At 39.9% G+C, this 23,790-nt stretch overlaps 1 protein-coding gene across 1 annotated transcript; it reads right to left on the bottom strand.

Moving 5' to 3' along the window:
- Positions 1–5,182: 5,182 nt before the first annotated feature.
- Positions 5,183–23,226, bottom strand: LOC148129344 (vomeronasal type-2 receptor 26-like). Its single transcript, XM_087947458.1, has 4 exons — positions 23,024–23,226; positions 9,418–9,709; positions 7,772–8,620; positions 5,183–5,266 (listed from the first exon to the last, which is right to left on the bottom strand). Exons 1-4 carry the CDS (start codon positions 23,224–23,226, stop codon positions 5,183–5,185), a joined length of 1,428 nt encoding a protein of 475 aa, XP_087803584.1.
- Between the last annotated feature and the right edge of the window lie 564 nt (positions 23,227–23,790).

The following is a 23,790-nucleotide window of genomic DNA, read 5'->3' as shown; positions in this document are numbered from 1 at the left end:
ATTTTAAAATGCAACATGTAGAATGTACTAAGCAGAATCAGAACGGAAATTATGTATTATTTTAAGTGTTATTTTAGGGGAAAGATAGAAAGGCGTCACACTTTAAAAGTGATTACAGGGGAAATTTTCTGTTAAAGAGAAGAGATAAATAGATAATTGGAAAAGAACGGACAAAAGATACAAGTATAATGATTTTAAAATAAGATGAAATAAACAAAATATAATTAAGAGAGTGAAAAGAAGGGAGAAGTTATTTAGAAAATATAGAATGGTAAATAAGATAAGAATGGTATATAAGGTGAGCATGAATTTGATTTAGGTCTGTAAAAAATGATGTAACCCGGGACTAAGCCACTTTTCAAAAGAAGTTTTATGTTTTATGTTTTGTGTTTTGGTTAGCTATGTTTGATTAAGAATTAATAAAACCTTGGAGGAATAAAACTAAAGGGAGAAATAATGAGAAATTTGGAAAAGACATGTACAAATGATAAGGAGGTTTTATGTTTTTATGTCTTGTTTTATGTTTTGTATTTTGTGTGTTTGATTGAGAATTAATAAAACCTTGATAGAAAGAAATATAATTGAATAAAAGTGAAGGGAGAAACAATGAGAAATTTGGAAAAGATACATAGGTGTTTAAATGGAAATGTGATAATTTGGAACTATGCTGTATAAATGTTTATATTTGATTGAGAATTAATAAAACCTTGATAGAAAGAAATATAATTGAATAAAAGTGAAGGGAGAAATAATGAGAAATTTGGAAAAGATATATATGTGCTTAAATGGAAATGTGATAATGTGGAACTATGCCTTAAAAATAATGTTTTATTTGCCTTTAATTTTTTAGAAAGGAGGTTTTATGCCTTTATGTCCTATGTTTTGTTTGTCTTTAAAAAATCAATAAAATTTGTTTTTTAAAAAAAGTATCATTGCAGGATATAAGCTGTTCCAAGCAAAACTGCCTTTTATGACTGACTGATGGTGACTATGTCAGTTCCAATGGTGTTCGTGCTCCAATTGTTTTGGGATTGCACCAAAGGTGCCTATAAATATTGGCACTATGTTTGCTTTCTTTTGCCACAATCATTTATTTCTATTTGCAGGTCTTATGTTTTGTTATCTTCTCCAGTTTCTTTTTCCTTCTATTTTGCTGTGTCCAAGTACTGCCATGTTCTTGTTGCTGTTATTATTATGGCAAAATTAATTTTCATAGTATAATTGACTGAACATTGACTCCTATGATTCAGATCCAGACAAAGAGTCACAAATGTATTTCTATAAAGCGTATGTTGTATTTGTAAAGTATTCGTAAAATTTCCTACTCTGATTTCAGGAATGTGACTGACAACTTTTCATTGTGGTATGGTGTGGTGAGTTCAACTTCATATGGGGCTTTCTGAGTAGCTAGGGTCAACCACACATTTGGGCTGGGCTTGAGTTAGAAGTGGGCAACAGGAATATGAAGAATAAGACACGAGGAAAGTATGAAAAGCATGAGGAAATGAAACAAATATGTTAAGTAAAACTAATACTGGGAAGGAAAGTATGTGTATTTATTCATAAACAAAGCTTTCTAAGACCCAAAGTAGAATATGTGAAAGAAAATTAAGCAACCCAAGGTCAGAGAAAGTAGTAAAGTCTTTGATCTGATTCAAGATTAGTAAAGTCTGATTCAAGTTTAGGAACAAGCCACAGTGGACCGATACAGTGCTTGACAAAGTTGCTTTCAACACATTTGAAACAAGAATGCTGAATTTTAAATTTCCTCCCAGCTAGGTGGGTGTACATAGAATCAGGTCTTTTTGCTTAAGCTGGCACCAGTAATAAAACAGAAAAGCTGCCATTTGTTCATAAAACATTCATTTTTGTGAAATATTAAAAGCTATGTCACAAGCCCCTGCTTGTGACATAGCTTTTAATATTTCACAAAAATGAAATAGTTATATGCTACCTGCTACATGTGCTAGTTAGAGAGCCCTCTATGGTGGTGGAGCATTCTTGGTAATATCAATGGAAAATGGAGAACTTGCCAGAATCTCCAGTCAGGTTTTTAGTCCATTGTGATGTTAGTTTAGTACATTAAGAAACATATTTGATGAATCCCTTTACTATCACACTAAGATAATCAGTATGGTAATAAAGTTTTTTCTCCATATTCTTTCAGTCACAATTTTTAAATCATGATATTGTTTCTTTTTTTTTACCAGTTTTCATCAAACTGTGATTAAACTGTCTCTAGAAATGGTCCAATCAATGCTAATATCTTTTAAAGCCTCTACCCACAGGAATGTTGAAATCCTACTAATTTCTTCATTTTTCAAAAATATTGTTGTTTTGAATTTTGCACTGTAGTTCAAAGAAAGACTTACAAAAATAATATAAAAGAAAACAACATATCTAAGGAAAAGCATTTTGTTTAACAACAGTGCTGCACAATGTTCTTAAAATCAGCACATAGATCTAATACCTTATTGAAATTTGCTTACAAATACATTTATATATTAGAACATCCCATACAAAATACATATATTGAGGAAAAATGATGTTTTCCTTTCCTTCATTGTCTCACAGCCCTATCAAAATACAAAATAAAACATAAACTATCTAACCATAAAACCATATGTACTCTAACAGTGGAATGTAAGAAACAGATTAAATGAAAATTCAATTAGAAATACAATATCGTATATCTAAGTGACCACTACAACTTAGGAAAATGGTCATTAAAAAGATAAATGCATTTCATACTGCTTGTTTTAAAATAATTTCATAATATGAATGTGTCAATAAGACAAAATGAATTCATTATAGGAAAAACTGAGAAAGAAAAAAATGAATATATTTTTGAATCCCTACATATGTACCGTATATACTCGAGTATAAGTCGACCTGAATATAAGCCGAGGCACCTAATTTTACACAAAAAAACTGGGAAAACCTATTGACTCGAGTATAAGCCGAGGGTGGGAAATGCAGCAGCTACTGGTAAATTTCAAAAATAAAAATAATTAATTTGGGAAATGATCTCACTATCATGAAAGGTTTAATTGATTCACTAACCCAAAAGAAGAAGAAGATGATGAAAGCGGAGGCAGGAGTCACTCCCCTGAGTCAGGAGTCGCTACACCGGTGCGGCCCCAGTCCCGCGTCGCCTCAGGAAGGAAAGGCAAAAAGGAAGAGCCGCTGGCAGCGCTTTGCAACAGCAGCAGCAGCACCGGAGGCTCAGGCTCAGCGGCTCCTGGTTTTGCCCCACCCTTCCCAAGGCAACGCGGGACCAGAGCCACACTGGCGACAGCAACTCCCGACAGCCCCAGCCGGACACCTGAGCGGAGATGTAGGGAGAAGGCAAAAGCGACGGAAGATCCTTCAGGGGAAACTGAGGGGAGACTCACCCTTGGTCCAGATGAGCCCCCTTCCCGCCCTAAGGAAGCAGAGGCAGCCAGCAAGGGCAGGCAAGCCCCGCTTCACAGACTCTGTCCGTCCTCGATCCCACCCAAAGCCACGAAGTCCCCCAATCATGCAGCCCAGAATCGCCCCTCAGGGGGCAGCAACGATGGCGGTTTTTCCCGAGACAAGAAGCTCCGCCGTGCAATGAAAGAGCCCTGGCTCTAGGCTCGCGGGCTCAGAAAACAACGCGAGCCGAGGTCGCCCGGCTCCGCCTCGGCTTCTCCAACATCCGGCACCGCCCTGTTCTATGTGCTGGGCCCGGCAAGTCCGAGCAGCCAGCGCGTGGAGCAGGACGGCGCCAGACATCGTTGGCTGCCTCTTTCGCAGCACGGGAGGCCTCCCCGGCTGGCCAGCTGCTCTCCTCCTTCTCTGCCTGTTTGTTCTGTGTGACCGAGGAGGAGGAGACCAGCCGGCTGGTTGGGGGAGGCTTTCTGCGCTGAGGGAGGCGGCTGCTGGTGTCCGGCTTTGCTCCTCTTCTCCAATGGTCTGGCACGGCCCTGTTCTTTACTTGGGCAGCTGGGCGCCCGCAACGGCGCCCACGGCGGCAACAGGCAGTTCCGCCCGGGCTCCGCTCAGGTGTCCGGCTGGGGCTGTTGGGAGTTGCTGCCGCTGATGCGGCCCCAGTCCCGCATCGCCTCGGAAAGGGAAAGGCCACGGCTTGGAAGGCCGCCCGCTGGAGCGAAGCTGCACGCAGCCGCTGCGTTAGCATCGGATCGGGTGCGCCGGACGGTTCCGACCGAGCCCCGAGCATCGTCTTTGGCACCCGCCCAGTGCCGCGGAGCTCCCTGTACCGGGAGAAGGGGAAGACCCCGGGCGGGGGCAGGAGAGGAGCTTCTCCTGCCTGCCCCTCTTTCCGCGCCACCGGTGTCCCCGCAGGACGACCCCCACCCGCAGTCACCGCCGCTTGAAAGAGACGGGCCGGGGTGGGTAGAAAGCGCTGGGCGCCTTTGGAGGAGAAGGTCCCACGTTCGCCTGTCTGCCCGCAGATGTCAGCGGAGCTTTGCCGCTGCTTCGTCCGGGGTCTCTGGGCAAACACGTCCACCCGAGCGGGCTTGTCGCCTCCGGCACGCATAGCGAGCGCTGTCCTCGGATTCCCTGTTCAGTTGCCCCCTTTTGAGGGCGATGGCAGTAAACTGTTCCCAGTAGCAGCGGCTGCTCCTCTTTCCCGGCTGGGCTGGTGAATGGGGCTTCACAGAGTTAAGACTGTATGGACTGTATGGATTCAATCTGGATTGGGATTAAAATGATTCTAGATTTACTAAACCCCAGTTACTTCTTCCTGGCCTGTCCCCTTGTTGGAGCCAACAGTGGTTTATGGTTCACTAAACCTTGGGGTACTTAGTGGGTGTTCTGCTGAACTGTGACTGAAGCAGGCCAGTTACTTCTGCCCAGAGCACCAAGGAAAGTATCAGGATGCGGCCCAGGACCTGCATTTCAGGGGCTCCCCTGGCGCTGATTAAAAAGCCAGATCTGAGCTGTGTTCAGACCAGCCTTTGCACCCTCGCCCTCTCTTTGGTGGGAACTACTGGGTTCTCCGAAGAGGGTGGGGGCTGTTTTTGGCTCTGAATGTTATCACAACTTCACGTGGGTTCTGTCCTCCTTCAGGGCGGTCTGAATCAACCCGCCAGGCCAGAGTTGTAATTTGTTGCCTGGCTTCCTGCAATCACAACTACCCCACTACTCCAGGGTCAGATGGAGCAGAGACCTCATCAGGCTGGCCTCTCCCCCCTTCTCAAGAGCCTGGAAGCTCTTCATGTCCTTCATGTGCAGCCTGGAAGAATGAATGACTTCCAAAGCTCTGGGCTCCATCAGGCCCCTGTCAGGTGCAAGTCCCAAATGGGGGTCAGGGTGTCCCTTCTCGGGAGGGGCGTGAGATTGCACAAGAAGCAGGAAAGAATCCCAGAACAGCTCCTGTGTAGTCACGTGTTCCCTTTTCCCCACCCTGGTGCTCCTCTCAGGTTTGCTAAAAAAAAAACCACCCGGGTGACCCTCCTGCCTTCTGGAGGGCACAGGCGCCGGCAGAGTCCAGAGGGGAGCGCGGTGACCGTCCGGCTGGCAGGTGGGACTGCGAGCATTTGGGGGGACTTGGCTGCCTCAGGACCCGCATCCCCTGCTCTCCTCGAGGGAAGCGTGTCTTTCGCTTTGTGGTGGAGGAACCAGCCGGCAAGGCAACCAGGGGCGCCTCAGGCGTATCAGCGAGAGGGACGAATTCACGGCTTTGGAAGGCCGGACCAGAGCCCCCTCCCCCCCCAGCCCCTCCGGGCAGAGGGGCCGGCCTCCTGGGACCAGCCGCTCCGGCGGAGAGAATTGCTGAGCCGAAGGTGCCCTGCGAAGCCTCGTTCACCAGCCCAGCTGGGAAAGAGGAGCAGCCGCTGCTATGGGAACAGTTTACTGCCATCGCCCTCAAAAGGGGGGCAACCGGACAGGGAATCCGAGGGCAGCGCTCGTTGCATGACGGAGGCGACAAGCCCCGCTCGGGTGGATGTGTTTGCCCAGAGACCCCGGATGAAGCAGCGGCAAAGCTCCGCTGACATCGCGGGCAGACAGGCGAACACGGGACCTTCTCCTCCAAGGGTGCCCGGGCGCCTTCTACCCACCCCGACCCGTCTCTTTCAAGCGGCGGCGACTGCGGGCGGCGGTCGCCCTGCGGGGACACCGTGGGCGCGGAAAGAGGGGCGGGCAGGAGAAGCTCCTCTCCCTGCCCCGCCCGGGGGTCTTCCCCTTCTCCCGGTACAGGAGCTCCGCGGTGCTGGGCAGGTGCCAAAGACGGCGGCGCTCGGGGCTCAGGTCGAACCGTCCGGCATGCCCAATCCGATGCTAACGCAGCGGCTGCGCGCAGCTTCGCTCCAGCGGCGGCCTTCCAAGCCGTGGCCTTTCCCTTCCCGAGGCGACGCGGGACTGGGGCCGCACCGGCGCAGCAACTCCCAACAGCCCCAGCCAGGAAGGGAAAGGCAAAAAGCGCTTGCCTTTCCCTTCCCGAGGCGACGCGGACTGGGGCCGCACCGGCGGCAGCAACTCCCAACAGCCCCAGCCGGGAAGGGAAAGGCAAAAAGCGCTTGCCTTTCCCTTCCCGAGGTGACGCAGGGACTGGGGCCGCACTGGCGGCAGCAACTCCCAACAGCCCCAGCTGGACACCTGAGCGGAGCCCGGGCGGAACTGCCTGTTGCCGCCGTGGGCGCCGTTGCGGCACCCGGCTGCCCAAGTAAAGAACAGGGCTGCGCCGGACCATCGGAGAAGAGGAGCAAAGCCGGACACCAGCAGCCGCCTCCCTCGGCACAGAAAGCCTCCCCAACCAGCCGGCCGGTCTCCTCCTCCTCGGTCACACAGAACAAACAGGCAGAGAAGGAGGAGAGCAGCTGGCCAGCCGGGGGAGGCCTCCCGTGCTGCGAAAGAGGCAGCCAATGATGTCCGGCGCCGTCCTGCTCCACGCGCTGGCTACTCGGACTTGCCGGGCCTGGCACATAGAACAGGGCGGTGCCGGATGTTGGAGAAGCTGAGCGGAGCCGAAGCGACCTCGGCTCGCGTTGTTTTCTGAGCCCGCGAGCCTAGAGCCAGGGCGCTTTCATTGCACTGCGGAGCTTCTTGTCTCGGGAAAAACCGGCCATCGTTGCTGCCCCCTGAGGGGAGGGCGATTCTGGGCTGCGCGATTGGGGACTTCGTGGCTTTGGGTGGGAGCGAGGACGGACAGAGTCTGTGAAGCGGGGCTTGCCTGCCCTTGCTGGCTGCCTCTGCTTCCTTAGGGGCGGGGAAGGGGGCTCATCTGGACCAAGGGTGAGTCTCCCCTCAGTTTCCCCTGAAGGATCTTTCGTCGCTTTTGCCTTCTCCCTACATCTTCCCTCTGTTAAAATTCCCCCCACACACACACACACTTATTTTCGGGCGGATAGATTTCATGTCTGAGCATTCTCACATGACGGGGGGTCTTTCCCCCCCCTAAAAACAGTTAAAAAAAGAAAAAATATATCCTCATGCAAGAACTTTTCTGCTTCCGATTACCCCCATGCTTAAAAGTTGCAAAGGAAACACGGAAGCAGGGAAGCGCCTGCCCAGCTCCGGAGCTCTACACCATTTTTTTTTCAGAGGGGAATCTGACTCGAATATAAGCCGAGGGGGATTTTTTCAGCACAAAAAATGGGCTGAAAAACTCGGCTTATACTCGAGTGTATACGGTAACTTTCTATGATTTGATATTTTAATTTAACTATTTTGGGGGGAAATACATTATTGGCAGAGAGAAAAAAGAGTCCAAAAACATTGGCTCAACAATTATGTTGAGATTAAGTGTTATTTATACAACAAAAAATATATAAGTTGCAGTTACCTGCCAAAATTGTCTATGCTGTCCTTTCCTGTCTCTGTTGACCACTGTTGTTTTGTCTTTGAATCTGAATAATGACATGTCTTGCAGAGCATGAGCTACTGCATAGATGGTATTGTAGATGCTATAACTATGGCCAGTCATGCTCATTTCAAACAATGAATCAGGAAGGCTCTCCAGCTTCTCCTTCCCTGAACAAATATTCTTCATATTATTGCCTCCAGCTGCGTGTGGGAGCCTACAATTGAAGGCAGCTTCCCAGAAGGTTTTTATAAAATCATCTTCAGGTACATGAAAAGGATTTTGTCTCTCAAGAAATTGGGGAAATCCTGGTATGTAACTAACATGAATTGTGAAAGCTAGGGAACCATCAAACAAGTCTTCTTTCCAGTCCTTTTGGTAGATGAATCCAGTTTGCTCCACCTGAGCCGTTCTTATCCACACTTTACCTTTTAGTGTATGGTTCTCCAATAAAATTGCAATCCATCTAAAATATGCCATAGAATAAGATTCTCCATAGGCTACAATGACATTTGCTTTTGTCTGTATTAGTTTATAGCTTATCTTTTCTCCCTCTTCCATCATTTTATCAAATACAATAGCGTAGCTTAATGTAGGGATTCTTTCAATGAGGGCAAAACAAACACCACTCTGTGAAAACAATGGAACAATGGTTTGTAGAAATCTTTCTCCATTGTCATTATCCATCACAATGATCCCAACCCATGTCCATCTGAAATGCAGAAGCAGAGCAAGAATTCCCTCATACTGAAGATCCTCCTGAGGAATCATTTGATAGGAAGAAATGCTTTCAGCTTCCTTATTTCTCATAGAAGCAGGACTGTAGATTAACTGAATATTTATATGAAAAGGAAAAGATTGAAAGGATACCATTATATTTTGCTTTCAAATATTCAAGCACTTCACTCTCAGCACCTATTTTGAGTAATTTTGCTTAATTATTCTTTTACTTTGATTGAGACTGGAAAATAAGAAAAGACTGAAAGTTTTAGGTGGAAGGTTGCCATACAAATGAATTTTCAAGTAGATGTGCTCTAATTTTAGGAATGTGACCTTTATTGCTTTCCTTTATTGCCTCTATATTCTATTTATCCTGATTTATTGCTACATACATCTTTTAATTGTGCTTCTTCTGGAATTTAAATTTCCACCATCAGAAATATGATAGTTTACCTTTCTTCCCTTCCCAATTTTTGAGTAATATAACACTGCTTTATTTTACTAGCTTTAATTTAAAAAAATTAAAAACCCTCCATGTACATTAGTATTCAAACTGTGGAATTATTAATCAGCCAAGTCAATAAATTTTCAGAATCATTGTTGCAAGGAATATTTGAAAAGGTAAACATCTGAATTATTTGTATCAAAGAATAGGAATATATAATTTTGTAAGTAGATTAGAGGGAATTTAAACATTGGCAATGGTCATGAAAGTTAGCCATAGGATCAGATCTTTGCTTATGACAAAAATGAAACCGCTGATTTCTAATACTATTACTTACTTTGGCTATAATTTTAATTGCTTTCAAATTTGTGTGTCCAATCCATAAAACAGAATCTATAAATGCAAACACTCATACCAAAGATCTTAGTTTATTGAACATATACATAGATTATTTAGACTTTACCTGTGGAATCTTGTAGGTATTTACAAGTGTTGCAATATGAAGGGAGGTTTGGGCATCAAGACCACCAATGACTGCTATAACATTATTCTGAGTATCACATGAATAGTTCGGGACAAATTTCTCAAAAGAAGATATAAGAAGCAATGTGGCATGATATGTCCACTGTGCATTGAAATAGCTGTCATAAATGTGGAAACCCAGGGTGAGATTAGTCAAAATCAGAGGGGTTTCATTGATTTCCTTTACTGCAAATGTCAAGGCCAGGATATGCTGGTAATTCTTAAGCAGTAAACTAGAAGAAGAGTTGCAACTCATATCAGAAGAAGAATTCACCTTTAAAAAATAATTGTCACTGTCACTGATCTACACTATGTTCATTAGAAGTTATTATATTTAATCTGTTTTCTATGGAAATTATTAGCATAAGGTAGTCTAATCATTAGAAAAATCAACCACATTAATGTTGAACTTAGTATTTTATATAAAATAAATATTTCTGAAGTATTTGCAAAATAATAATTATTTTAGCAATGAAAGACAATGCATTTTTCTAATATCCCCAATCTTATATCATACACATTCTTACTTTATAATATTTTAATTCTACTATCTATGTATTAATAAGTACAGCAAGAAAACATTTCCATTTTTAATAGTTTGATAACAGAATAAATTTATGGTAAAAAAATCAATTTATTTAATATTATAAATGTGAACCCCAGCTGTGATATATCATTGCAGTAGTTTTCATTGGGAAAAATCACATCTGGCAAAATTTGTCACTATATTCCAAACATCTGACTCTGCCTTATGAAATTGGCTGCATGCCTGCCTGTCCATCTATCTATCTGACCTTCCTTAAGTACATTAAAATTAATTCTTACTTGAAATCAGCAGCTGATGCTGGCATAGGATATTCTATGAACTCTATTTCATTATTAGATAAAATAAAATTCTGAGATACAATTACACCAATTATGTAGTCTCCTGCCTGATGATATTTGTGGATTGAGTTGTGTGGATGATGGATTCTGCATCCTACAATGTAAGGCTCACATATTGTATGAGGAAATATCACTAGTAGCAAGAAGTATAATACCATCATCCTAAGTGAATCTGCTCCTAATTATTTTTTCACTTATAACACCTTCATAACAATCCCAAATCCAAAATTATGGAGGGTTGATTTGAATTTATCCTGCTAAATTTAGAAAGTGTAAATGTTAAACCATCAGCCAGATCCTTGCCTACTCTTTACTTCTAACAATTAGTAGGCAAACATGATTCCATAGAGGATGACTAGAAAAACATTAATTATAGCAATTTCAACAAGATGGCAGTTTCCCAAAAATACATGTGAAAATTCCAGAAAAAACAACAGTGGCCCCATACTCTGAACAGAAGTCCTCTCTTCTACTTAAATGGAAAAGAATGAATCAGAATCAGAATAGAGCTGGAAGAAACCTTGAAGTCTTCTAGTCCAACCCCCTGATCAAGCAGGAGACCTTATACCATTTCAGACATGTTACTGTCCAGTCTCTTCTTAACCCCCCCCCAGTGATGAAGCACCCCCAAATTCTGAAGGCAAACTTTTTAACATTTTTTTTTTGTAATGTTGTGACCAAAACTGGAAGGGGTATTCCAGGTGTGGTCTTACTAAGGTTTTATAAAAGTGGTATTAATACTTCACATGATTTTGATTCTATGCTTCTGTTTATACAAATAAGTGATCACTAGGACTTCAAAGTCCCTCTCACAGTTATTGTTTTTGAGTCAGGTTTTGCCTAATCTGTTCTTATACCTTTGGTATTTCCTACCCAGGTATAAAACTATGTTTTTCTCCACATTAAATTTTATTTTGCTGGATAGGATCTAATGTTCAAGTTTGTCAAAAACATTTTGGATCCTGAGCTTGTTTTCTGAGGTATTTGCTATTCTTGTCAGCTTAGTGTCATCTGCAAATTTGATGAGTTCCCCTTCTATTCCTCATCTAAATCATGTATGAAGATATTGAAGAGTGCTGGGCATAAGATAGAACCTTATGGTATCCCACTGCTTACTTCCCTCCATGTAGATGTACTATTATTAAAGACTACTAATTGAGTACCTGAACAGGGTTTTTCATATGCTTATTATTTTGGTGATAACTGTGCAGATGAGAATTATAATAAGTGAATAATAAAATTGTGCTCTATAAATATTGCAATATCCACAATGAAATATGAGCATGTGGTATCATAATATATGATTATAGGTCTTTACTGATTAACTTATAACTTTAATGAAATTTTTCCCACATTCAGCACTGCATGAGTGGAACTATATTGACATATTTTAGTGGCTTCTCTCAAAGTTCTCCTTTTCTTTCCAATATAATTGGCAGAAATGATGAATAAATTAAGTAAAAGAATAAAATATATTCCTAGCACTGACCATCACTGCGGTGTGGCAGAGAAAAAAACTAAAACCTCCTGTACTAATGGTTCATGTGCCCTGTAAATATATTCTTAATTAAGAACAGATATGCACATTGGGAAAAGACCTTCTTTCCCAATGATAAAAGCTATAATATTTAAAGACAGATAACACCAGTCCTTTTCCACACCACTTAAATAGTCTCAGCTCCCATTGGACACAGAATGATGGAGGTAACAAAAAGAAATGGCTGCATCCATCCTTAAGACCATTGAAAAAGACTTTTGACTCCTAGGACAGATTTGTCTATTTACAAGATCCACAATCATGGCCAACCTCAACTTATTAAATGACATTTACATTAAGAGCGATAAACTTGCTTAAATCTTAGCACCTGTCTAAGCCTACTCATCTATTGATACTAGATTCTCAATTAAAAATTAACCCGTTGCCATAAATCAGGGTTGCTAGTCAATTTCTTTAAACAGTCTGTATGCAAGTAATCCCACACACTGTATAGAAAAATTGCTGAGTCTATAATGCCAATTAGACACTACTGTTTTTTTACCTAACTAGGCACCAATAATGCTTCCTTTCCTTTCAAAGCACATAGACAAGAACAAAAAAAAACTTATTAGGATATTAGAGAACAAAAACAAGTTGTGTCCCTTTTCAGAATTTTTAAGGTCACTTATTTAGCCTTATTTATTTTACTTTAGCTTACTTATTTATTTCATACTTTTCATACATGCAATCCAAGCCAGAAGACAATTCAAATAGAAGAGAATATATGTAGCTCAGTGTTGAAGTTTCATATCCTTACTGCTCTCTGAAATTGGTTGTTTGCTTGTAGATGTTTAACTACCTGAATAGTTGATAAGGTAATAAAACATCTGCAACTAACCAAGCTCAAAGAGCCATCAAAGACAATTCCTATGAAGACCATCATTCCAACACCAAAAGAATGAAATAATCCTTCCTACTTTTACATGATCTTCTATGCTTCATTAAAGGACTCTAAAAGAGATCGCAAAGGATAAAACAAAATTATTCCACCAACATCTATTATCTCTTTATATTCCAATTTAGCTGCTAATTGTCTACAGAATATTGTAATTTCCCAGTTGTTCTCCAGAGTGAAATTTCAAAAGAAATTTTTTTTGGGTCAATGCCAACAGTATGAACAAAAATGAAAGCTGCACACTTCCTCAAGCAAGAGTTTTGTCTGTTTGATACGCTCTGTTAGGAATAACATTGTTTACCCTAACTGGTTTGGGTAAAAATAATAAATAAGTTATCATGGTTTGTTGGTTAAAGTGTGTGTAACTTTAACTACAAGAATGTAATTAAGGGTGTGGTTGTAAAAGCACCATAAAAGAAGCAAGTCAATTGCAGCTCTCTCTCTCTGGCTTAATGATCCCTAATTACTGGATGGATTGATGACTGCATTTTTCCTTACTGGAACGGAGGAGAGGAAGGAGTGTTGATTTCTCAATGGAGAGAAGAGATAATACGGACTCATTTATTGTAAGTGAATTGACATTGACTATTCAACACGGACTTTGCAAATTGAGTATCCTCGACTTGACTAACTGAAATGATACATGACTAATGGACCGTTTATTTTGACTATGCTATAATTCCTAATGGAATAAACTATATTTTTGATAGCACAAGCGTATCTGCTTTTTACTGCGTGTTAACTAAAATACAAACTTATCTCACACATTTACCTGTCTGCCTATCTGACTACGCTACACATTCTGTTTAGTTTGTTTTCCTTAACACTCGTTGGGGAATTCAGGCTTAACATGCTCTGAAACCATGTTATTGATCAATTTACCATACAATAAGAAAATAAACTCTCCATCCATCCATCCACTAAAAATAATCAGTCTATAGTTAATTTTTTCTCTTTATTCCCAGTGAAAATGACATAGATGATTCTCTAGTTTCCTCTAAGATCCATGATCAACCAGCCATACATCATCAAAAACAAAAGAACCCATCATCTGTAAAAATAGAAGTAAGGCTATCTTCAAGATCTCCATCTCAGATCTAGCATCTGCTCATGGATAAACTACAAGGAACAGGACTCTTATATCCAATATCCACAGAAAGAGGCCAAAGCAACCTAGTATAGTATCAGAGGATCACAATCTACTAGAAAATTTCCCAAGAAAACCAGAAAATGTTCTTCATTTTTCCCATATGGAGGACATTGGATACATCATTCCCATATACAAAATTGTTTCCTTCATGGTGAAGAATAATGATCGAATTGTCTGGTATCCTACTTTCCATCCCTATTCTGCTGATGTTACATACATTAAATAGTTAAGGCTGGAACAGCCAAAGATCATTCTTTTTTAAAAACAAAATGGTAGGTAATTAGCATAAACAGATCCAGACATCATCTTTGTCTTTTTTGACAGAGAGAGGGACAGACAAACAGGCAGGCAGGCAGGCATGCAGAAAGGCAGACAGATAGATGTGTTATGTCTCACCTGTACAAAAGAGGTGAGAAGTCCAAATTTCCAACTGAATACAAACAAGCAAGCAAATCCAGTAATTATAGAGTTAACTCCTTGAGCCGATAAAGTTCTTGGCAGTCTCTCACACGCTGTCTGCCATGTCCGACAAGAAAGCAGGAATATAAATCACAAGCTATCACCACACAGAATAATCCGGAGCTCCTATGAATAAGTAACACGTTGTCCCGAACAAGTTCCCAGAGCGAACACACCCACTTTTATTCCCTGTGGGGCGTGTCAGTCCCTCAGCTCAGTCTCTGATTCATCCCTTCTTTCTGCGTTGCAGCTCGCACTTTTGCCTGTGACGTTGCCTCGCATCAAGCCAGCATTCCTCTGCTTGATTCTCAGTCAGAGACTCTGATACGCCCTCCTCCTTTTCCTGATTAGCCTCAGGTCTTCCCTCCCGGTTATCTGCTGACACCTGAGGCACAATCAGGGAGGAAGGCATTGCCGAAGAGGAAGGTCCTGGGGAGGAAGGCATTTCTAAAACCTCCTCTTCCCCATTGTCCGAGTCTTCGTCCTCTAATAAAGCAGGCTCAAACCTCAGAGCCACAACATAGATGTATCTGCCCTTTTACTCAAATTTGTTTTACACAACTAATTTAATTTGGGATATTTGTGCTTCCTCTAATCTAGACAAAATATTTCCCCAAGAGTGTGCTGAATGAAGATTATACTTGAAATTATTGTAATTTCTATCAAAGACATCTTGCATTTGTTCCTATAGAGCATGGGTGTCAAACTCACAGCATTACATTGCTGTCATGTGATGTAGCATCCCATGGATGGGTGTAGTCTGCACTTGACACATCCAGCCTATCGGCCACCAGTTTGACATCCCTGCTATAGAGGACTGACATTGGGAGTACCATCATAAAGATACACTAATTATCTTTAATGTAACCATGTAGTCCTCAAGATACAAAGCAGTGTTTTTCAAACCTGGCAACTTTGAGAAGTGTGGATTTCAACTCCCACAATTCTCCAGCCAGAATGCAGGTTGCCAAGTTTGAAAAATCATCTATAGTGATACTAAGTTAATCTGGCATTCAGTGATTTCAAAAGAATTTTCCTCCTGCTTCTAGAGAAAGGTTGGACAAGAAAAACTTTTCACCGCATTTTTAGGTCTCCTAACTTTTTTTTAATCCTTTAAAATAAAGTTCACAGCTACCAGTTGGTCCTAAGGGAACATATAAAACTGAATGCATATAAACTATCAGAATATCTTCCTGTATTATTTCAAAATTAATATATCATACAGTACATGAATATCTGAAAGTAAGAAAATGATATACTATATCATTAAATATACTCTTAATGAGTAGGCAACAGGGATAAATATTTTAAGGAAAATGTATTTAATAAGATTAGGAAAGAGTATTTTGCTTCACAGATGTAAAATGCACAAAGCTTTCTATGCTAAACATTATAGCAAATAATTGGATTATTTACATTTAATTCATTTAATTAAATTAATAATATTTTTATTATGTAGCTGCCTGATGTTTAGTTCACGTCTCAGAATTATTATGTAGCATTTGGGGGAAAAGATGCAAATTAGAAGCCCAGCACTTGAAACTAACATTGAGAAGATCTCCACAGCCACTGTGTATTTTCCTTTGGTGCTCAGATAGGTTGGAACAAAAGAGAGCCAAACACTGCAGAAAACCAACAAGCTGAAAGTGATGAACTTGGCTTCACTGAAACTATCAGGTAATTTCCTGGCAAAGAAAGCAGCTATGAAACTGATCATAGCCAAGAAACCCATATAACACCTTGCAGAACAAAACATAATCATAGACCCTACCTGACACTGTAGGACAATTTTTCCAGCTTCTGAGTTCAGGTCAGCATCTGGGACAGGAGGAGAGATGGACAGACACAGAGTGCAAACCCCAGTTTGAATTAAGAAGCCAGATAAAACAAAAGTGTAGCCCAGTCTTTTCCCCACCCACTTTTTTATCCCACTTCCTGGCTTTGTTGCCATAAAAGCAAGGACCACAGTCAAAGTCTTTGCCAGCACACAGGAAACAGCTATAGAAAAGATGATGCTGAAACCAGTTTTCATCTTGGTTGGCTGACCAATGAATAGTAATGTACAAAGGAAGCAGAGCAGGAGGGTGATCAGGAGCATGTAGGTAAGATCCCAATTGCTGGCCTTGACAACAGGAGTGTTGTGATGCATCAGAAATATCTGATTAGTATGAGTATGACAATTGTGATTGTGGAACAGAAAAGAGAAAAACAGGCTAAACTGATTCCCAAAGGTTCTTTATAAGACAAGAAACTTATGTCCTTGGGAATACATGAATCCTGGTTTTTGCTCGGATGTTTTTCATCTGTACAGCTGTAACAGTCATTCAAATCTAAAATGGAAAATATATAGTTTAAATCTCAAACTATGCAAAAATATCTACAACCTTTGTAATGTCTTAAATAAGTGAATATCTGATGGCCCTTTCTTCTAAATTCAGCAATGAAGTAAACAATTTTTATATTGGTATAAACCATTGGCGAGCAACATCCAACAAAGATTGATACCAATATGATATGACCAGATAGTCAGAGAAAAAGAGGAAGTCCAAAGAAAACTTGGTGCCAAACATTTTAGGGAAATGTCAAATCATCAACTTTAAATAGAAGGATGTGGAAACTAGCTGTAGACTGAGAACTGGGGTATATACACTTGTAACCCAATATGGACATGGTAATATCAATATACTTCAATTATATGCAACAGTCCTGGCATTTCAACACTAAAACTCACAGTAAACTACAATTTTAAGATTTAAAAAGGTTGATGATTTCTTTGTGATTTACTTTATAGTAATTCATGGAATTTTGGTTTCTATATCTGGTCTGAAAAAATATCAATGGCCACTTGATGATGGCAAAGAGGTAGAAATTTCGTACTCTTTGTTATTAAGTGATCTTCATGATATCTGAATTCTAGTTATACAGGTAATCCTCAACTTACAACCATTTCTTAAGCAACCATTCAGCATTGCAGTGGCATTTAAAAAGTGGCTTATAATCAATCCTTGCACTTATGAACATTGCAGCAACCTCATGGTCATGTGATCAAAATTCAAGCAGTTGGCAATCAGCATGTCTATAGCAGCTGCAGTGTCCTTGGGTTATGTGATCATTATTGAAACCTTCTTAGCTGGTTTCCAACAAGCCAAGTTAATGGGGAGAAACTGCATTTGCTTAACAACCACATGATTCACTCACCAAGTGCACTGGTGAAGAAGATCATAAAATTGGGTGTGACTCACTTAAGCATCATCTTGCTTGGCAATGGAAATTGTGGTTCCAATTGTGATTGTAAGTCAAGTACTACTACAGTAGCCTTTAGCTGATGACCTGGGGTGAATATCAGTTAGATTTATCTATATTGGTCCATCTATCCTGAGTCCAAATCCCACCATGTAGTGATTGAAGCCTGATGTAAGAGAGGCTTATCAGAAGCTAGTACAGGATGAATAGAAGTTGCCTTAATTATTTCTCATTGAGTTTTTTTTTTAATTTCTCTGTTTTAAGCATGGTTAGATATTGATGAAGGACAGGTGAGGGGAGTAATCAACATCAAAATGGCAGTTGTGACTGGCTGGTTAAGGCATGAACTGCACACGTAAAAAGGGATGGAGTTTTGATTACCCAGTCATAGCCACCAGTTTGCGGTTATTAACCTCTCTGTATAAAATACACCTAGCACTAAGGAGTTATATTGTGTACTGCATATTTGAAACAGGTAGCTGTTACAATCCAAAGATGTGTTTTGCAAACAAAGAAAACAAAATAGCAGCCCCAATTGAGTTTTCTCTAACCAGAATGATATTTAACCATCAAAATATTTGATTGCAGCCTTTCAAAATTTTTCAAAATTGTTAAAAATCATTACCTATACATTTATTTGCTTGCATATTTCCTTAAAATGAAAAAGAAATTATGAATACATGAATGATTGAAACTTAAATAGAATGTGAATTGTAAATAGAGTTGTTGTTTTTTACCTGGATTCCATTGAGAACATTAAAACCATTAAAAAGTCAATGATAATGCTGAGTCAAAGAAAGTTCTTTGAAACAGAAAAGATTTCCAGGATTAGTAAAGTAAAACCAAACCCCAGAAGCAATTAGAGCAAAGCTAAATGTAAAATATTGGACACATAATGTGGCAAGAATCCAGCAAGGCAAGAATCACCAAAATAGCCCTTGATCTTTGGAAAAATGGATTGTACAACAATCAAAAAGTGAGACAACAGAAGAAACTGTATCCAAATATTTTCATTAATGTCAGTTAATTGCCAGCAGTTCTTATAGCAGTGATATCAGTCAGCTCATAAAGATTTGGAAACAACTAAGCAACTGAAAAACAATATTATCCTTACCTTCCTTTTCTGCAATCTTCCCTTCGGGACATGAAATGCAAAAGTAGCAGCAAAATGGCCTCCCTTCCATTACTTGCTTCCTAGAACCTGGATTACAGCTAGGTGTGCATTGGGAAACAGGAGCAGTCTGAACCAAAACCAACATAAAAGAGAACATCGTTTTTCAATATTTTAATACTGAGCTGCGGTTGTTCTCTTTAGCATGGTTACCATAAATGTACAGTTTTTCTGCATGCTGTCATAGTAACAAGATTAAAAAGCTTTGTAACTTTGTAACGAAGTAACAAGATTTGGAAAATATTGGGTTTCAGGATTTAGTCTGGGAAACAAATGTTACCAACAAACGTGGCTGGCATTTTCACAGGCAAAATGGTCTTCTGCACATCCCAATAATGTTAATAAGTAAGAAGAAAGTCTGAAGGTTAGCAAAGCCAAGTTACCTGCCCTGCGCAATATCAACCTCCTACACAAGATCTTGCCCAACCAGGAATCTGCTCCCTAAATAGGCAAATCAGAAATCTGCTTGGACAAGGACCCATTCAGGATTCAGCTGCTCAGAGCAGAAGCCAAGACAAATTAAATACATGTGGAACCAACATTATCACCATGACTAGTCAGGATCAGATACAAACAAAGAACCAATCAGGAACCAGCCCTCACTAACTTGTATCAATCACAGACTTTTTGGATAAAACTTAATTAAAAATCAGTATATCTGGCTATAAAGACAGGAGCCCAATGAGTTCCTGGACAGTTTCCTGTGGTCTGTGCAGCAGTCCACTTTGCCTCTGAAAACGAACTCTGAAGTGGTCATCAGGGAATCTGTTCTCTAGACCTCAGTCATAAAACCCTAAAACCCAACAGAAATTGGTTGTTAAAGGCTATACCAGAATAACATGCTTTTGTTTGTTGAGCAATGAGTTGTTTAAATCAATGTTATTAAACTTTTAATAATTCATAATTCATTCTGAATCATTTATATTATTTAAAAAATTAGAAACCATGGTTTCAGGAAAAAAACCATCATGTAATCAGCAACTCTTACACTGCAAAAACATATGGACTACACAAGTCGATCAGGGCAAAACAATAGACGCAATTTACATAGACTTCTGTAAAGCCTTTGATTCAGTGGTACATGACAAACTACTCCTAAAACTAAAATCTTACAGTATCTCTGGACACCTGCATAACTGGATAGAAGCATTCCTGTCAAAAGACAACAAATGGTCAAAATTGGGAGCGTCCTATCAAATTCTGTACCTGTCAACAGTGGTGTCATGCCCCTGGTGGAGACTGACTCTGAGGAAGAGGAGGAACAGCCAACAGAGAGTGGGAGTGTGGCTCCAGAGGTGGTGGAGGAAGCTGGGGAAGGGCAGAGGCTGGCTGAGCAATCAGAGGAGGATCCAGGCCCATCCCCTATCCATCCTAGGTCACGCAGAGAGGAGAGGATCAGGGAAAAGTGAGGTCTACTCAGGAGGAGATTACCATGATCTTCCTTGTGGCTTGCAGCTGGGAGCTATGTATATTAGTTTGTAACTGCGTAGTCAGAATTGCTGGAGTCAAAGTTTAGTGCTTGCTTTGAAAGAGATTTATCTTTGCTGGCATTCTTCCCATGGACTCTCCTCGGTTATCTTCCTGGAATGTATGATTAATTATCTTGGCTTGCTTCAAAACTCTCGTCAATGTGGTTTGTTTTGGTTTTCTTTTTGCCTCATTATTTAGTTTTGTGACTTTAAACTATGCCTAATAAAACAGTGAAGTTAAGTTGAAGGCATTACTGGACTTTAATGTATGTTTTGGGTTTTGGGTTATTTTGAGATACTACGGGTTATCACATGTGGTTTCCCCCAAGACAGTGTTCTAGGACCAACTCTTTTCATACTTTACATAAATGACCTCTGTGATCATATCAAGAGCAACTGTGTTCTCTTCGCTGATGATGTAAAGCTATTCAACACCACAGACAATACTGCTATCCTTCAAAAAGACCTTGACTATGTATCAGAATGGTCAAACAAATGGCAACTTCAAATCTCAACAAATAAATGCTCTGTCCTACATATTGGAAAAAAAATAAATAAATCAGAAAATAAAATACAGGCTGAATAGTCAAGACCTTGTTGATGATCCAAACTCGTCAAGGACCTTGGAGTATTCATCTCTAATGACTTAAGTGCTAAGCCCACTGTAACTACATAGCCAAAAAGGCATTAAGAGTTGTTAACCTAATCTTACGTAGCTTTTTCTCTGGTAATATTACAGTAATAACTAGAGCATACAAAACATTTGCTAGACCAATACTTGAATACAGTTCATCAGTCTGGAATCCACATTACGTATCTGATATTAGCACAATTGAGAAAGTCCAGAAATATTTCACAAGAAGAGTTCTCCACTCCTCTACTCGTTGTAGAATACCTTATGCCACCAGACTCAAAATTCTAGACCTAGAAAATCTAGAACTACACCGCCTTCGGAGAAGGAGAATGAATGCAAAACAAATACCCTTCTGAGAAAACACGGGTCTCACTGTTTGTACAAATCTTTCTCCATTGTCAGTATCCATAACTACAATCCCAATCCATGTCCATTTGAAATGTAAAAATAGAGACAGAATACCTTCATATTGAAGGTCTTCCTTAGGAACCATTTGATAGAAGGGAAGACCAGGAGATTTGTCCTTCATCACTGGAATTGGACTATAGGTGAGCTAAAGATATCCATGAAAAGTGAAAAAGAACAATTACAATTGCACCCATATCACATCCTTCATTAATTTGCATTGTTTTTATTGGCACATAAATATCAGTAACATTTAAGGAGAATATTTGTATTTCAGGATTGAAATGAAGGGTTCTTGCTCCTCTCTGACCTTGCATATTTTCTTATAGATGTTTCACTACCTTAAATAAGGAACATCATCATTTTCTGCTAAGGAGTTAGGTTTGGTTCTCATTTTATATTCTAATGTCTTCCCCTGTCAGTATTGGTAAAGGTGGTGATCTTAGAGATTCTTTGGTTGGGTTGTTTGCTGTTGGCCTATTTGGTGGTTTCTTTATTAGGGTATTGTTTACTTGACTGTTGGTCTGATGTTAATCTTGGAGTTAATTTATGTTAATCTGAGTGCTGATTGTGGTGGAGAGGTGCTTGTAGTCCCCCCTCTTTTGGTTGGTTGATTGTCTCTTGCCATAGAATATAGATATTTTTTATTGGTGTGTGAATTGATGGCTGATTTGTAAAAGTGCCAGGCTTCTAGAAATTCCCTGGTATTTTTGGACACGGCTTGGTCTAGGATGGTCACATTTTCTCAATTGAAACTATGATTAAGTCTGTCTATATGTTATGAAATTAAAGAGTTTTCATTTATCTTATGACTGCTAGTTAGTTTTTGTAGATGCTTTTTGCCAGTCCTCTGTTAGTGTTTTTATATGGATGTAAATATTGTACTTTGATATGTAAGGGAAATCATTGATGAATCACTTTCTCCATGATGACAAGCTAAAAACACTTTGCTAAACTTGGATAGTTTAATTATCTAAATCCATTCCAAGATACAGAAAGAACAAAAGTATACAGACCAAATCAAAGAAATGATAAAAGAAGTGTTAAATTTCATTTGCAAACCTTACCTGAGGAATCTTATAGATATCCAGAACTATTGCCATATCAAGAGAAGTAAGAGAATCCAGTCCACCAATCACAGCAAGGAGCTTATTCTGCATATTACAGTTGTAATTTGGGAAAAATTGTTCCAGTGTATATATAAGCAGCATTGTAGATGATATGTCCATTTTGCATCATAACAATTATCATAAATATGAAATCCAAAGGTGATATTTGGTAAAATTTGAGGATTTTCATTAATCTGCTTTACTGCAAAAGCCAAGGCCAGAACGTGTTGGTAATTCTTGGGAAGTATTCTAGAATGAGTGTTGCAGCCTGTATCAGATAATGTTTTACAGTTCTGAAACTTTTTGCAGGATTTATCATATTTATTATTGTACATTATAGAAGATGTATACTACTTTGGAGTATGTAAAGTTAAACATAAAGTAACATTCATATACTCAAATTCTTATATTATCATGTTACCTGATAGTTCCAATAATCATATAGAATAATATCTTTTTAAAAATTACACACCTTCTTTCTGCACAATTGCATTGTCTACCTAGCATATAAAATTTCTTCAATTTCCTATAACATCATCTGGTATTCTAATTAACATAAACGCACATACAGACTAAAATGAATTCCTTACGTAAGTTCCTCAGGCATGGCTGGTAGAGGTTCCTTTATGAAATCTTTGGCATAGGAGAGGAAGGTCCCATGAGATGTGATACCTCCGATGATGAGATCTCCAGATTGATGATAGCTATGAAGTGGTTGTTGTGGGTATTTGACATTACATTTTGCTGTGAGAGCTTCATATGCTATGTATGGAAACAGAGTTAACAGGAACATCGCTCCTACCAGCATCCTGAAATCAATGGAAAAATCTTCTCTGTGTACATCCTTTTATCTACAAAGCAGCCATTAGATTATCTACTGATTCAGCAGCATACAAGTAGAATGAATTGTAATTACTATTATTCCAATATTAAATAAATCTAAAATTCCAAATATTGAATACTCAGATCGTATTGACAAACATATCCCCATCCCTACCTTTAATGCTAAAGGTTATATTTATCCAATATTTCACTGACTGTGTTCAGGAGTTGATCTTTGGGAACAAACTGCAAATTTCATAATCAATTAATTTAATTACAGATATTATGCTAATTGCAGGGATGGAAATTGTTTTCCATGTAGAATATCTAAAAGAACCAATATATTTATCATGACTGAAGGGATTTTTTCCTATCTTCTTCATTAATAAGTATATTGCTGTCCTGCCTCCAGTACTGGGCTGTAAAAGGAAAGATAATCCAAAAATGAAGACTTTGATACCCAACTGACACTTCACGCATATCATCATAGAATTAACCTGCTTTTCAAAATAGTTTCCAAAGAATGAATTATTGA

The sequence above is a fragment of the Notechis scutatus genome, chromosome Z (assembly GCF_049901735.1).
Source record: "Notechis scutatus isolate UNSWTSFEM ecotype Mainland chromosome Z, rNotScu1.2, whole genome shotgun sequence".
NCBI classification, from domain to species: domain Eukaryota; kingdom Metazoa; phylum Chordata; class Lepidosauria; order Squamata; family Elapidae; genus Notechis; species Notechis scutatus.
Note: the sequence above shows the minus strand (reverse complement) of the source record. Positions and strands in the feature narration are given on the sequence as shown.

What these genes read in the sequence shown, in the direction of transcription:
- LOC148129344 (XM_087947458.1), bottom strand. Translation starts at nt 23,226, where the DNA reads ATGTTCCTGTTAACTCTGTTTCCATACATAGCATATGAAGCTCTCACA. An exon ending in ATACCTACAAGATTCCACAG is followed by an intron (nt 8,621 to 9,417) that starts GTAAAGTCTAAA and finishes ATAAATATTCAG; the next exon opens with TTAATCTACAGTCCTGCTTC. An exon ending in AGCATAGACAATTTTGGCAG is followed by an intron (nt 5,267 to 7,771) that starts GTAACTGCAACT and finishes TGCACCTGACAG; the next exon opens with GGGCCTGATGGAGCCCAGAG.